Raw genomic sequence first — 13611 nt, 5'->3', positions numbered from 1 at the left:
AATAATAAATAAAACACATTTTCAGAGGCTTGGCTGAGAGGAAATATTCTGATCTTTTACTTAAGTACGAATAGCAATGCTACAGTGTGCTGCATTCGAGCTCTAAAGTAAAAGTACAAAAGTATTCGCATAAAAAGAATAAGTACAAAAAGTTAAAATATCACGAATCATATTTCTGGATTATAATTATTGATGCATTGTGTCTTACTCATTGTAATGTTGCAGCTGGTAAATGTGGAGCAAATTTGAATTAAGTTGTATATTCTACTGCTAGATAGCTTCATCTATAATGATTTATCATCATGTATTTTTTTTTTTAATGTATTTTGTATTAATCTAACTCTGCAAAGTAACTAGTGCTATCAAATAATACACTTTGTTACATCCCACCACTGGCCGGGGGTTCGGGTTGGAAAACGAGATCATACAATTTAAAAATAAAAATAACTAAAAATAAAGCCTCAATTGGCTATTTCGTCGTGATATTGGACTTTCAAAAAAAAAAAAAAAGTGTTTCCCAGCTTAACTTTATGGAAAACATTTAGAGACATAAAACAAGTCACCTGGAAAATGGAAAAACAATATCAATAATATGTGTTGTCATTTTGATAATCTATATTTAATTAGGGTGTGAGTCACATCCCCATATTATACATTATTATTATTATTATTGTTATTATTGTTGTCGTCGTTGTCCCAGCGGTGCAGACTATTTTCCATGCAGTGATTTGTTTTTGTCACGATCGGATCCATCCGCGTTAAACGGACCTGACATCACGCGCGACTCTGTATCAGTGGGCCTAGCGTTTAAAACTCTCAACACCCGGAAATGGACTGAGACACTTTGACTGTAATCCGCCAACTGATTCTTCCTTTTGGTCCAAAATAAATAAATAAATAAGTTTAACAACAACAAAAAATAGTGCAGGACAGAGTGTCTTATCAGTGGTGCAGAGCCGCAGTGCTGCTCGGATTCTCCGTGGAGAAAAGCTGCAGAGCGGTGCAAAAAAATAAAAAAATAAAAAGGGTTCCAGGTTTTATGTTCCCAGTTTGGTCCTGCGGGAAATCCAAGTCACCACTAATAGGTTATTATGGGGACGCGCAGTGATTTCTTGTTTCACAGAGGGGTTGGACGTCTGTCATCTCATACTAACTGTCCTCAAACTGACTGACAACTGCAATAAGACACGCGCGCTGGCGTGCGTGGGTTTGGCTTTCAAGGCCCAGCAGTTTGTCACACAAGAGCACCTCTAATCCGGGGTATTAGGGCGCAGAGAGAAGTGGTGTCGCCTCCAGCTGTTTGATACAAATAAGATAAGACTATTATGGAGCTTTAATGTGCGGAGGCCGCTGTTTTTTGATGGAAATGCCATCACTCTCACGCCTTTTAAAAATGACCCTCACTGATGACTCTAACCTTTGCAGCCCATACGGCGGTGACACCATTAAAGTCTTTCTGCAGGTTAGCACTTCTCCCGGTAACTTTAGTGCGGCCTTAATGAGGACGAACGCGGGTTAACGACGTATGTAGTCGTGTTTCAGAGGCCAGACCCGGGTTCGGGCAGAAAGGGACAAAAAGAAACAATATTTACGACACTTTTAAGCATACATCACTTTGACATCTGTTCGTCTGGCACCTGGCATCCATTAGTATTAGATATTTCATTCTGCCCTAATTTGGAGCGGTCTTTGTCCCGAACCAAGGACACTGGAGGGGGGAAAAAATGGAGAGCTGTACCTTTAGTGCGTTTTTACGCGGCGTTTTCCTTTGTGCAGAAAAGTGCAAATGGGGTGTTGATACAGGCCACACCGCCGCGCTCTGCGCTAAACTCGAGGAACCGTTGCGTCATACCTAGATTGGATTTATATTAAATTTCCTCATCCATTAAGATCCCCGCATACGCGCCAAAACATTCCAGCAATTAGTCAGTTTTGGGCACACGAGCGTCAGGTTTTAACCCAATGTTATTCGATTACTGAGTGAGCTGAGTGTTCAATATCCTCCTAAACAAACAGAGAGTCAGTTGTATAATGTCAGTGAGAATTGTGTGAAAGTACAACTCCTCTGATATATTTTGGTTATTTAATTAGCCGGCATGGAGCCTGCAAGGAAAATAAACCCATACGAGTTAGAAATGATAGCAATTTGAATAACTTTTCGTCCATTTTTTTTCTTCTTTTTTACCCTCAGTTCAGTTACGAGTGTGATGGAACTCCTTCTGCTTAATGAAGAAGAGAACAGATGACAGGATTGAAGCAGCACTGAGGCCTCCTCAAACCGCTGACACCCCCAGCATGGATCTATGGCGGTAGGGCTGAGGCGTTTTAACGCCAAATGTAAAGATGTTAGTGGAATCCGAAGCTGCTGATGGAGCCAGAGAGTCAGGTACAGTGGGGTGAGTTGGTTTCAATAAGAGGGAACATCCAGTAGCATACTGGTTGAGCAGCAGGTGCTCCTGAACTCAGATTTCCAGGTGTCTCCTGGGAGACAAAAGAGCAGAAATGTTAAAGCAACTTCTTTCTTTTTCTGAAATCTCTCTCTATGCGTCCTTGTTGGTCAGACTGTCTGCAGAGGGTAGAGACTGGGAACCAGACAGCATGTTTATTCCAAAATACCGTGGCGCCATCTGGTGGACATTTGATGTTTCTGGGTCAATAAGTGTATGTTGCATTTAACTCCTTAACCCTTGTGTTATCTTCTCGTCAAAATTGAAAATCAAAACTTTTGTTGACGATGTTTTTGTCCCTTTTTTCAACACTTTTTTGACACTTTTTTAAACGTTTGTCACTTTTTTTGATGTTTTCAACACTATGTAACACTTATTAACTTTACAGTTATTTTTGGACTTTATGGTCAACAAACCTCATTTAAAGGAAATTATACCTAATGTTTGAGTTAGAAAAGCAGAAATTAGGAATTATTTGGACTAAATTAAAGGAATGGATGTTGATGGATAATCACAGATTGGAATATTTCAACTTTTACTCAATACTTTTTCAAAACCACGTCAATGTTTTTTTTCTTTTCCAAATGCTATAAAATTGAATAAGACAGCCCAAAATTAATGAAAGTAGAGATTTGAACTTGCCAAAGAGCATTGTGTGGAATCAATCATGGTATTTAGGAAAACGGGTCAACTTGACCCGAGGACCACATGAGGGTTAATATGCTGTTGGGTAGTTTAATCTACAGCAGTGCATCATGTTATATAAGATCATCATGTGTTCATAGCCTCGTTGTCCTCTGACAAACAGCCCTGTTTTCAACATTGGGATTCAGATTACTTTACAATGCGTTAGATTTGCATACAACATTTTTTGACACTGGCATATAAGACAACATACATAACACTTAACAACGCATCTTAAAATCTTAAACTGACCAAGTGGCAGTAATAAAAGTGATGTGTGGATTGTTATTTCACTGGCAGTTCATCCAAAAAATCACATCGGTGTGTGATTCGCTGCAGTATTTAACAATACATAAATAAACGTACATTAAAATAAGTGATGTTGTTGGTTGTAGAATTTCCCAAAAATCTGCTTTGAGACTGTGCAGTTTCCAGCTGATCTCTAGTTTTAAATAGTTTCTTTATCTTAAGAAGTAGGATTTTTCTTAGCACATCCTCATCCTTCAGTTTATCAGAAAAGAAAATCAAATGTAGACAACAACATCTTAAAATCTACTACCAGTTATGAAAGACCTTGAAGTATCATGCAGTACCAAAAAAAGGATCCCGTGTTGAATCCTTCAGATTTAACCCTGTAGAACTCCTCACTAAAAGGTCTGCTGTAGAATGTGTCCAACAGTACACTTGAATACATCAGTATCAAACAGCTTTCTGAATTCCTTCATCTTTGCAAGGATGTGATATTTCTAGAAAGCCACCCTAGTGTTGCTGGTAGAAGGAAATGAAGGAAAACACAGATCTGCTCTTTAACGCTGACCGTAGAGGGAACCACACAAAATGGATCCCGTTAACTTGTCATGTGACCTGTAGATCTCAATGTCTGTCCTCGGTCTCAAAGTTCCCTTGTATTGTTTACGTTTTTTTTAAATTCAAATTTATTGAAGCGTATGACATACTTGAAACAACATCTTCTGTGGTCATGTAGGGACGGCTTGCTCAGCGTAGGGGTTGCTGCATCGGAAGGTTGAGGTCGATCCCGCTGCAGTCATGTCGAAGTTCCCTTGGGGCAAACCCACACCCGAGTTGTCCCACGTGCTGCCTGGAGTGTGAAGTCGGTGCAAGTTGTCTGTGAGGCCAGAGTTAACCTTGTATCGTTCCTTCGTCGAGTTTATGAATGTTTTGTGATGGTGAAATCATTTTAGATGAAAAGCGCTTTAGGCAGATTTAGACATAAAAGCGCTTACTACAAGACCAGGGCTTTACTACAGAAAGAACTAAAACAAGCCAGGCTTACAAAAGAAAGAACAAAGCATGGAACAGCTTTTTTGTTTGTAGGTAGAAATGGAAACAACGTATTGTTTAATTAGAGCCAGCTCAAAAAAGCTTGGCTTCTTTTTTCAAAAACTTTGATTTATGTAAATAAAATTTGGTTAAAATAATAATTAGATTTATCGTGTAATACTCTAAATAAAGCTTTCTATCATGTTGAGTGAATCCAAAAAGTACATTTTCCCAATGTAATGTCAATTGAGGGTAAATATGAACAGCAATAAAATGTGATAATCCGATCCATAGTTTCTTGGTATGTTGGCAAGACCAAAATAAATGTACCAGTGTTTCATTTAGTTCTCCACAAAAAGTACAGCTGATATTAATGTCTTTTTTCATTTTCTGCAGATAATGGTTAGTTGGGTAGAATCCGTGGAGCATTTTGAAGGATATCTCCTTAACTTGGTTGGTTACGGCAATAGCCAAACCTTTTCCCAACAAATGTCTTTAACATATGAAGACCAGTACGATAAAGCAGCCGGTGTACTCCTAAGTTCCACATTTTGTGTTCAGGACATAAGAGACAAAACGTTGTTTATTATTACTTGTTTCAGTAATTAGTCCGATTCGTGCAGAGCTTGTCAGTGCCATGATCACAGTCCCTGACTGATGCCTGCGTCCTCTGTTTTTAACAGTGTATCTCAGTTTGGAGCAGGACTGAAACAGGTAGAGAATGGACATTATTTTGCATGGGAGTTGCAATTGTCTCCAAACAACTAGAGGGTGTGATGAGTAACCGTGTCAGTTCCTTTACGTCCCATTTATGCTTTCTCATTTAATTATAGAAATCTGATTTTCCTATTGATCAAATGTTTGAAAAAGATTATTATTGTATTATTATGTCTTTTTGCCTATGTTGATTCTTTAAAAAGAGTATTAACTGATGAGTAATGCCACTTTTGCTGTAGAAATTTTACGCTGACCATCATCTGAGTTTCATGAGCTGCAGATCTTGATGCATGTAAGTTATACTTGTATTTCTTCACTTTAAATCCTCATGTTGACATTATAGAAAGTAGATGGTGGTAAGTACAGGGAACTTCTTGTTCGCTGTATAGATACAGTATGGGGTGGTTGAAGACAGTCTGGAACTCTATCTCTTGGTTGTTATGATTAATAGACAGGGTAGATTATTTTCTGAGGTACATGGTGTATACTTGTACTTATATTTGCTCCGATGACGACAGCCACATCGGCCTGATATCTTCAACTTATTGGGGCTCATGTCATCGCTGGTGATGGTGGGTGTGGAAAAGACTCTGCTCAAAAGTAAGAAGTATTTCACTATTTTGCATTTGTTTGTTTTCACATTCCCAATGAACTGAAGTGTTATATTTTCATCACACTGTGTCTAACTGGAGCAATGACTTGATCATTGCTGACTTTACTATTTGTTAACCAAGGCAGAATTTTATTAATGCATTGTGTTGAATACACAGAAATAGAAATCCCTTTATTCTTCATGATTTTTCTCTCTTTAATTCTATACTATGACATTTAAAATGGGAGTTCTTTATGTTAACCTGATGTGAAATAGCCTTCCCCACTAGTGTGGAATGCTCTTTCAAGCCCTTACAACGGGTGTGTGACATGATTTTTTAAGTACCTTTGCTCTCACTTCTTCCTTTTAAACACACTTTATTTCTATAATGTCCAAATTTAGCCCACTTTCCGCTTGTTTTGTATGTCCTTTAATGAAAATCCCATCGGTACACACTGAGTTTCGAGTCTTAAAGCGCCGTACAAACAAACCTGACTTTTCTTTGACACACTTTCACTGAACAGCGCACACACAGCTGCCACATGATGAAGCAGCCTCACAAGACCCCAGTTTACTGCAGAGAGAGTGATGTGGCTGCCAAGTAATTATCCCCCTGTAGCCCCTCTCCAAAATGCTAATGGTATTTACAGGACCGGGAGAAGGGAGAGGACACCAGTGGCAGGTGCAGCTGCTGGAGCATCATGCTACACTGAGGAGCAACAGAGGGCTCTTTGTGGCTGTTTAGGTGATGGATAATCATTCAGACCGAGATCAGATAAACATCCTGGGCTTTAGCTTTGTGTTTGGGTGACTTGTAAACTGCAAGCTCACAATTTGAGCCACCACATAGTGTTAAGACCTGGACAACAAACGTGAAGTAGAGGACATCGTGGTTAAAAGACAGGGTTTTAGATAAGCAGTGACATTGGATGTATTTATACAGCACTTTTCAAAACTCAAGTTGAGTCTTGGGCTTCACAATAAAAACAGTTAAGCAACGGCAAATACAAAAAGATATTCACATTTTTATATCTAATAGACTCATAGACGCTGGTTAGCTGACAGACGTTAAGCTACTGTATGGACCCAACAGTTCATAAATTGCATGATTGTTTTTTTTTTTTTACATAAATTCAATCACATTCTCAAAAACTTACGTCTACTCTTTCTCCCTAATTGAAATAAAATCTACAGTTATAAATAGGCAGATATTATAAGTTCAAAAGTTGAACTTCTAGAAACAATCTCTCCTACTTCACTGAAAAATCCAATCTTAGTGATTGTGACACACGATTTTGACACATGAAAGTCTGTTTCCATGTGTTGGTAGTACTGCTGCATATGTGAAAAAAGGTGTATGAAGGCTTTTGTGGCTCCAGAGGGAGCAGTGTAAAGTCCGATGGCCTTACCTGATGTCACTGGAGGCAATGTATCATCATTTGGGGCTAAAGACTGCAAGATTAATGCTGAACTAATATCTGGGGGTGAAGTTAGACGGAAGTGAGTTTACCAGACCTCTGTAGCCCGCTGCTCTTCTCTGCTTAAGGTTAATGGCTCGAGGCTACCGTAGCCACTGCTAGCACAGCACACCTGAATGTCTGAACGAACTGTCCGTGGTCAAAATGCATTGTGGGCAATGTAGGCGTTACGTGAGGTAGAAGAATGATTATAATAAAAAATAAAAAAATATATCTGGTTCTGCTACAGCGATGCTGCCACCTTGACTTTACAGCTTTTTAACTTTTAAAACGACTTGTTTGTTCAAATAATACAACTCTGTCCTGGAACCACCATGTTTCATGTTTGATTATAATCCTGTTATATGATGGTATTCATGTGTAATTGTTTTTTATGGTGTCTTCCAGCACTGGTAAAAACAAAACAATGTAATAACATTATTAAAGTGCAAAAAAAAGGTTAGACTCACCAAGTGGATATAAGTGGGCCTTGATTTTTTTTTTTTTTTTATATATACACTATATGAATTGAATGATGAAGTAAAAGTTCCAAATTTTAGAAGCAAACGCAGCAAATGTGTTCATTTTTAATTATTTCCAGTGCACATCTAATAGACACTGCTTAGCTGACAGATGTTAAGTTACTGTATGGACACAACTGTTCATAAATTGCCTGATGTTTTTTTTTTTTTTTTTTTTTTTTTTTACATAAATTCAATCACATTCTCAAAATTCTTAAACGTATCTTAACCCTTTCTCCCTCGTTGAAAAGAAATATCTCAAATTATGAATAGGCAGATATATTTCAGTTCAAAAGTTGAACTTCTAGATACAATCTCTCCTACTTCACAGAAAAAAACATTCTTAGTGAGTGTGCACTGATGGTTTCCTCATCATCACACTTGTGTAAAATACTTAATGGAGCAGGATTAGCTTCCAAACTAATGATGTCACAAAATCACATACACTTACATGAGCCTACATCATTCAGCTCAATGAAAGTCATACATCCAACTAAAGTAACAATAAGCAAAACCAAACCTCTTGGAGTGAAGGAGACTTCAATAAGTAAAATGTTATATATATGTTATATATATATATATATATATGCATGTATAATTTTAGCACCGGAACAAATCACTTTATGTGATCACAGGCTTGTGGTTGATCAGTCTGTAAAATATTCATTGAGGTCTGAAATGTTAAAACTGTCAGTTCAGCTGCTTAATCCAGAACCATGTTAGAAAAATCTCCATTTGGCTGAGAAAGGGATTGGGAATGGAGAGCTGAACAACAGAGTAAATATTTGGCCATGGAGAGCTCTTGGGAGCTGCAGAGGACCCTCTCTGGCTGAAGCCTTGCGGGTGTTAAATAGATTAAGTGGCTGCTGGGTCATTGTGGACAGAGAAATTCGCGCTCTTTGGACATGACTTTTCTTTGCCTTTGCGTGTTTTTGCTCTCCAATCGAGTGCCCTCTGTAAACTAGCCACTCCAGCAAACCTGCGGTACTGTAATCCGCTGGTGTTTGTCAACCGCTGGGAGGCTGCAGTGTACACACGATATCTGAATGGGAAGTCAGCCCCTCACTTTGTTGGTGTCATCAAATTTCATCTTAAAAGTTGCTTAATAGTGTTGTTGTTTTTTTGCAAGGAAACGCTTGTGCGTGACGTGCGTAAAAGCGGGAGATAGATGTGGATTTCGGAGCATTTTGGGCCGATATTACAGGTCACCGACTTTGTGAAAATCTGAAAATCTAACATGAATTTAATACGACCTGAATCACACATGTAATATTGCTTCGGACTATAGACTTGGCGGCAGTAGACGCAGAGCAGTAGATAGTAACCCAGATCCTATTCAGTTCCATTCAAAACCATGACAACACGGAACAAGCTCGGATTTATCCTGCAAAGTTAAAGGACATTGTCCCCGGGCGTCAATCAGGCATTATTGCGGGACTGAACAAATGCAAAATCTTGACTGGAACAAATGCTTCCAACGGGTCTCGGACGCGGGGCTACATTTTCCCCTTTTGTTCCCCTCCTCTGGTTGGCATGTATTTGTGTTCCCTCTCGTCCGACCACCCAGGACGACTGGGGAGGCATGTCCACCATCAGCACTCTCCTCCCCTCCCCGGCCTTACGCACCTCGCTGAAGTGGATGAGGGCCGATATCAATATCAAATACCGGGGGGGGGGCACATAAGGCTGGATTCACGCTTTGCATTTAATGCGTTTTATATGTGTGGAGCGACAAAAAGAGCCAAGATATCGACCTGTAGGCGTCACATTGGTTAGAGAATGATCGGACCACTTTCATACGGGGACATTAGGATTTTAAACGTTTTCACATAGAAGTAAAGATAAATATCAAGAAAAGCAATGCATTAGAAGTCATAGGGTTCCCTCTAACTTTTGCGCGTTACGCGTAATTCACTACGCTTAACGCCAATCCTTTATCTTGAACACATTAATAAAATCAAGTCAGTCGCTGCTTAAATTTGTCAAAGTCTGAACCAAGCATGTTTGGAGTCGTGTTGCACAATGGATTTTACTTCATCATCCTTATTTAACACAAGCACGTTAAATGTATTTACACATTTAACGTGGTTCTAACATTAAAAAAACAAAAGTGCAATCCCCATTAAGAAATATTCTGTATCGTCACAACTGTGTTGTACTCTAATATGTTGACAAATACATTACTAAGCACTTTTCTTTGCTTATAACAACAGTATAGTGTTAGAAACTATTTATTAAATGATAAAATATAGTTTTTTTTACATTTTATTTTGTATGGCATATATTACATATATCATCTCAAATTATCCAGAACACTCAAAAAGAAACAATTTCCGATTGAGCCTTCCGTAAATATGTAGGAATAGGACATTTCCTCCACCATCCATAAACGTCAAAACTTCTTACGCCTGTAATGAATCCGCCTCTAATGGCCGTATTAGTAAAACCAACTTGCAGGCATCACGCTAATTGCTCACTTTGTATGTAAATGTTGGACACGTTGTTTGGGCGAGAGCATAGGGGGAGGAGGGGGGGTTTGATGATGGGACGGGCTATGTTGTCAGTTGCCACCCAAGACGTGATTCAGCTCCAACAATTACCATTATCTGTTTCCCAGTTTGACGATACGGGACGAATCTGTAATGATGACGAGTGTTTCCTTTGCTCATTGTTGAAGTTTTTTCTTACTCCGCACCTACCATCATTGGGTGACAGCACTCAAGCCATTCAGGTACTCAGCGGTAGGAGGAGGCTTTATAAGCGCAGCAGCCTTGTGTTTGCAGCTTATGGAGTGCTGTTTGTGTAAACACTGAGCCCAGCACACATTGGTTTCCGAGTTGGTGTTTGGACAGTGCGTAAAGTGGACAGGATCCGCTGCGTTTTTCTCTCTCTCTCTCCTTGGATAAACTTACTTTTTACGCACAACAAACCCCGGATTGCACGAAAGGACGCGATGGCTACCCCGACCAAGTTCAGTTTTTCCGTCAGGAGCATCCTGGATTTGCCTGAACGGGATGCGGAGGCAGCGCCGCGGTCCTCCCCGCTTTACTCCTCCTGCTCGCCGTACAGCTCCTGGATGGACTGCGACCGGAGTCCTTGCTTATGTGAGTGCATGCATATCACTCATCCAGCCTAATCTAGAAAAGGCCTGTATGAATATTATATGAACAGCTTCTTGATTTTTTTTTTAATTCATAAGGAACCTTACATAATTAGATGGATAGCCTATTAGAAAAGTCCCTCCTCATGAAGTAGTCAATTGTTAGCCTATGCTGTGGATAGAGAGATAGAGATATAGAAAAGATGGATGACGTCCTGAGAAAATGGGAGGCTAAATAAATGTGTAATATCGCATTATTTCTATATGAATTTTGATTAATTTGCCTAATTTCTTTCTCCAGCTTCTGACGAAGGTAGTCTCGAGGCCTCACCGGACTCCACAAAGCCGGATGACTCGTCCCTGGACTCGGAGCCCGACAGGAGCAAGAAGAGCAAGAAGCGCCGGGTTCTGTTCTCCAAGGCCCAGACCCTGGAGCTGGAGAGGCGCTTCCGTCAGCAGCGCTATCTGTCCGGCCCGGAGAGGGAGCAGCTGGCCCGGCTCCTCACCCTGACCCCGACCCAGGTGAAGATCTGGTTCCAGAACCACCGCTACAAGATGAAGAGAGGCCGGGCAGATGGAGTGCTGCAGGACATGGAGATACCGCAACCCCCGTTGCTGCGCCGGGTCGTTGTTCCGATCCTGGTCCGGGATGGGAAACCTTTTCACACCTGCTTACTTGACACGGAGAAAGCTGGCTGTTTAGCTCCTTCTCAAGCTCTACCTTTTCACTTAGCCTACCCATCTCTACAGCACCCGTCCCCGGTCGCTCTTCCTCCACGGTACCACCAGCACTTTCCCACCGCAGCGGCCTCCAGATTCGCCTGGAGAGACTTCTGGAGCGACTCGGTCCACTTTAGTTCTTTCAAGTGAAGGCCTCATTTTAATGCACAAACTCATTTAGAATAGCATCAAATGTTTTCTAAATGTTTTGCAAAATTTCGAGCAACTTAAACATTTAGATTTTCATTATAGAACGAAGGATATTTTGCACATTTTTTATTTTGATGTTTCTTTTTTTTAAATGCTGATAATATGGTCTCACACATGGGCTTAATGGTGTAGCCTGTAGATGGTTAATTATCCGCCAAGATCGTGTATTTGCATGTGAAGCTGTTGAAACATAATATTTGTATGTATAACTTTTGTTTTCTTTAGGCGGTGATAGAAGAGAAGCCTCTATTAGCCTGGATGTTTGAAGGAAAAGCTCATGTTTTTTGTTGTCTTTAAGGAGACTTTCTTTAAAGCTTTTAACTGTTTAAACTGTTTTATTTTTGTGAACGAAGTTATTAATAAAAAAAAAGTTTCTCATATTTTGTATGATACATTTCCCTGTGTATTGTGCTTTCTTTTCCCAATTTAATTTGCATACTTATAATTAATTTGTATCCATTTCTAAAAAAAAAAAAAGAAGCTTAGTTTTTTTTGTTTAGTTTTCCATGTTGTGGAAAAGACTTTTTTTAACTTTTTCCCAAATGTATTCAATTAGTCTCTATAGTCTTTTTAATGCTTTTAAAAATGATAATATGTAGTCTAAAACATATTTAATTTGTAGAATGTAAAATATGTAGCAGGTCGTGACTGGGGCCTGGAGGCTTTTATAATGTTAATAGTGATTATGCACCCAAAAGCTGAGCAAACATCTCTTCTAAAAAGGCCTGGATTTGGTTAAGCATAAGAATGCCCAGTAAACATTACAGCCTCTTTCACTGCAGCACCCTGTTGTCATCTGGGCTGCTTTTCGCTTTTTCACTTTTGTTATTTTGAGGCGAGTGGGATAGACACTCAGGCTTTGTGTGAAGCTCTTGGTTTGTGTACTGTATGTTATGATTTTTAAGGGTGCAACAGGCTCTGAATAAAGGGCACATCAACTTCCTTCAAGCAATAAATCTAAATATAGATAACTGAACGGATTGCAGCAGCACTTCAGAGTATCAAGATGCTTTTTTATAGCCAGACATAAGCAGGAAAATTAACACTTTTGTTGATGTTTTTTTTGGCTGCTTAGTACCAAACACAGTACTGATGTTTCATCGACAGTCATTTGTGCCGTTGAACATCCCCAACAGTGAAGTTACCTCCAGTGAGCACAGATTCAGAGAATAGCTGTCCGTTGGTCGTTTTCTCAAAGTTAAAAGTTATGATTATTCACCTTTGCTCTCATTTAAATGTCCCCCCCCCCCCCATGAAAAATATGCCTCAGTGTTTAAAATCATGTCAGTATTTCATCAGTGATGAGGGGGGTCTTCTGCTTTCACGCCCCTTATAATGTTGTTTGCTCGTCCTGTGACCCTGCAGCCCATCGTCCCTGTCACCTGGTCCTTTGTCCCCCTCGCTGGGGCCACCTTGTATCACATATGGAGGGGACTGGCCGAAACCCTCAGCTCGCTGCATCTCCCCTTAAACACTCTTTTTGTCTGCGTGTCTCCCCGTGAATGGACCTTTGTCCCTCACCCAAAAAGGACTGAGACAAAATCTTTAGTGTTTCAATTCCCGTGATGTTTAATCAGTCCCTGCGACAAATTTATGAGGTTTAACTGCACAATGGTGTTTTAGAGCATCTTGGGGTTTAAGGGTGACAAAGACAGGCTTTTAGAGGTTGCCATTGGTTTTTTAAGTTGGTCAGAGGAATTGTCTGAAAAGGATGGCCTTGTATTAGCCTGCCCATCCTATAGTTTTACTCACTGGCCTGCCCAGGGGGCCCCTTTCAGGACAGTTATAAGGTCCACATAAACTAGGCCACAGGAGGAGTTTTGTTACGTTGCTGCAAATCACATTTCATGTGTATTAGGTCCTAATGGCCCTCTGAGTTAGA

General features: G+C 40.0%; 1 protein-coding gene across 1 annotated transcript; it reads left to right on the top strand.

The window, feature by feature from the left end:
- The first annotated feature begins 10036 nt into the window (after window positions 1-10036).
- nkx2.9 (NK2 transcription factor related, locus 9 (Drosophila)) lies at window positions 10037-12067 on the top strand. Its single transcript, XM_032500889.1, has 2 exons — window positions 10037-10803; window positions 11101-12067. The coding sequence occupies exons 1-2, from the start codon at window positions 10653-10655 to the stop codon at window positions 11667-11669; spliced, it is 720 nt and encodes a 239-aa protein (XP_032356780.1). The 5' UTR covers window positions 10037-10652; the 3' UTR covers window positions 11670-12067.
- Window positions 12068-13611: the final 1544 nt, after the last annotated feature.

Source organism: Etheostoma spectabile, chromosome 20 (assembly GCF_008692095.1).
Source record: "Etheostoma spectabile isolate EspeVRDwgs_2016 chromosome 20, UIUC_Espe_1.0, whole genome shotgun sequence".
NCBI classification, from domain to species: Eukaryota; Metazoa; Chordata; class Actinopteri; order Perciformes; family Percidae; genus Etheostoma; species Etheostoma spectabile.
This window is presented reverse-complemented; position numbering and strand designations above follow the sequence as displayed.

What these genes read in the sequence shown, in the direction of transcription:
- nkx2.9 (XM_032500889.1), top strand. Translation starts at nt 10,653, where the DNA reads ATGGCTACCCCGACCAAGTTCAGTTTTTCCGTCAGGAGCATCCTGGAT. An exon ending in CGACCGGAGTCCTTGCTTAT is followed by an intron (nt 10,804 to 11,100) that starts GTGAGTGCATGC and finishes TTCTTTCTCCAG; the next exon opens with CTTCTGACGAAGGTAGTCTC.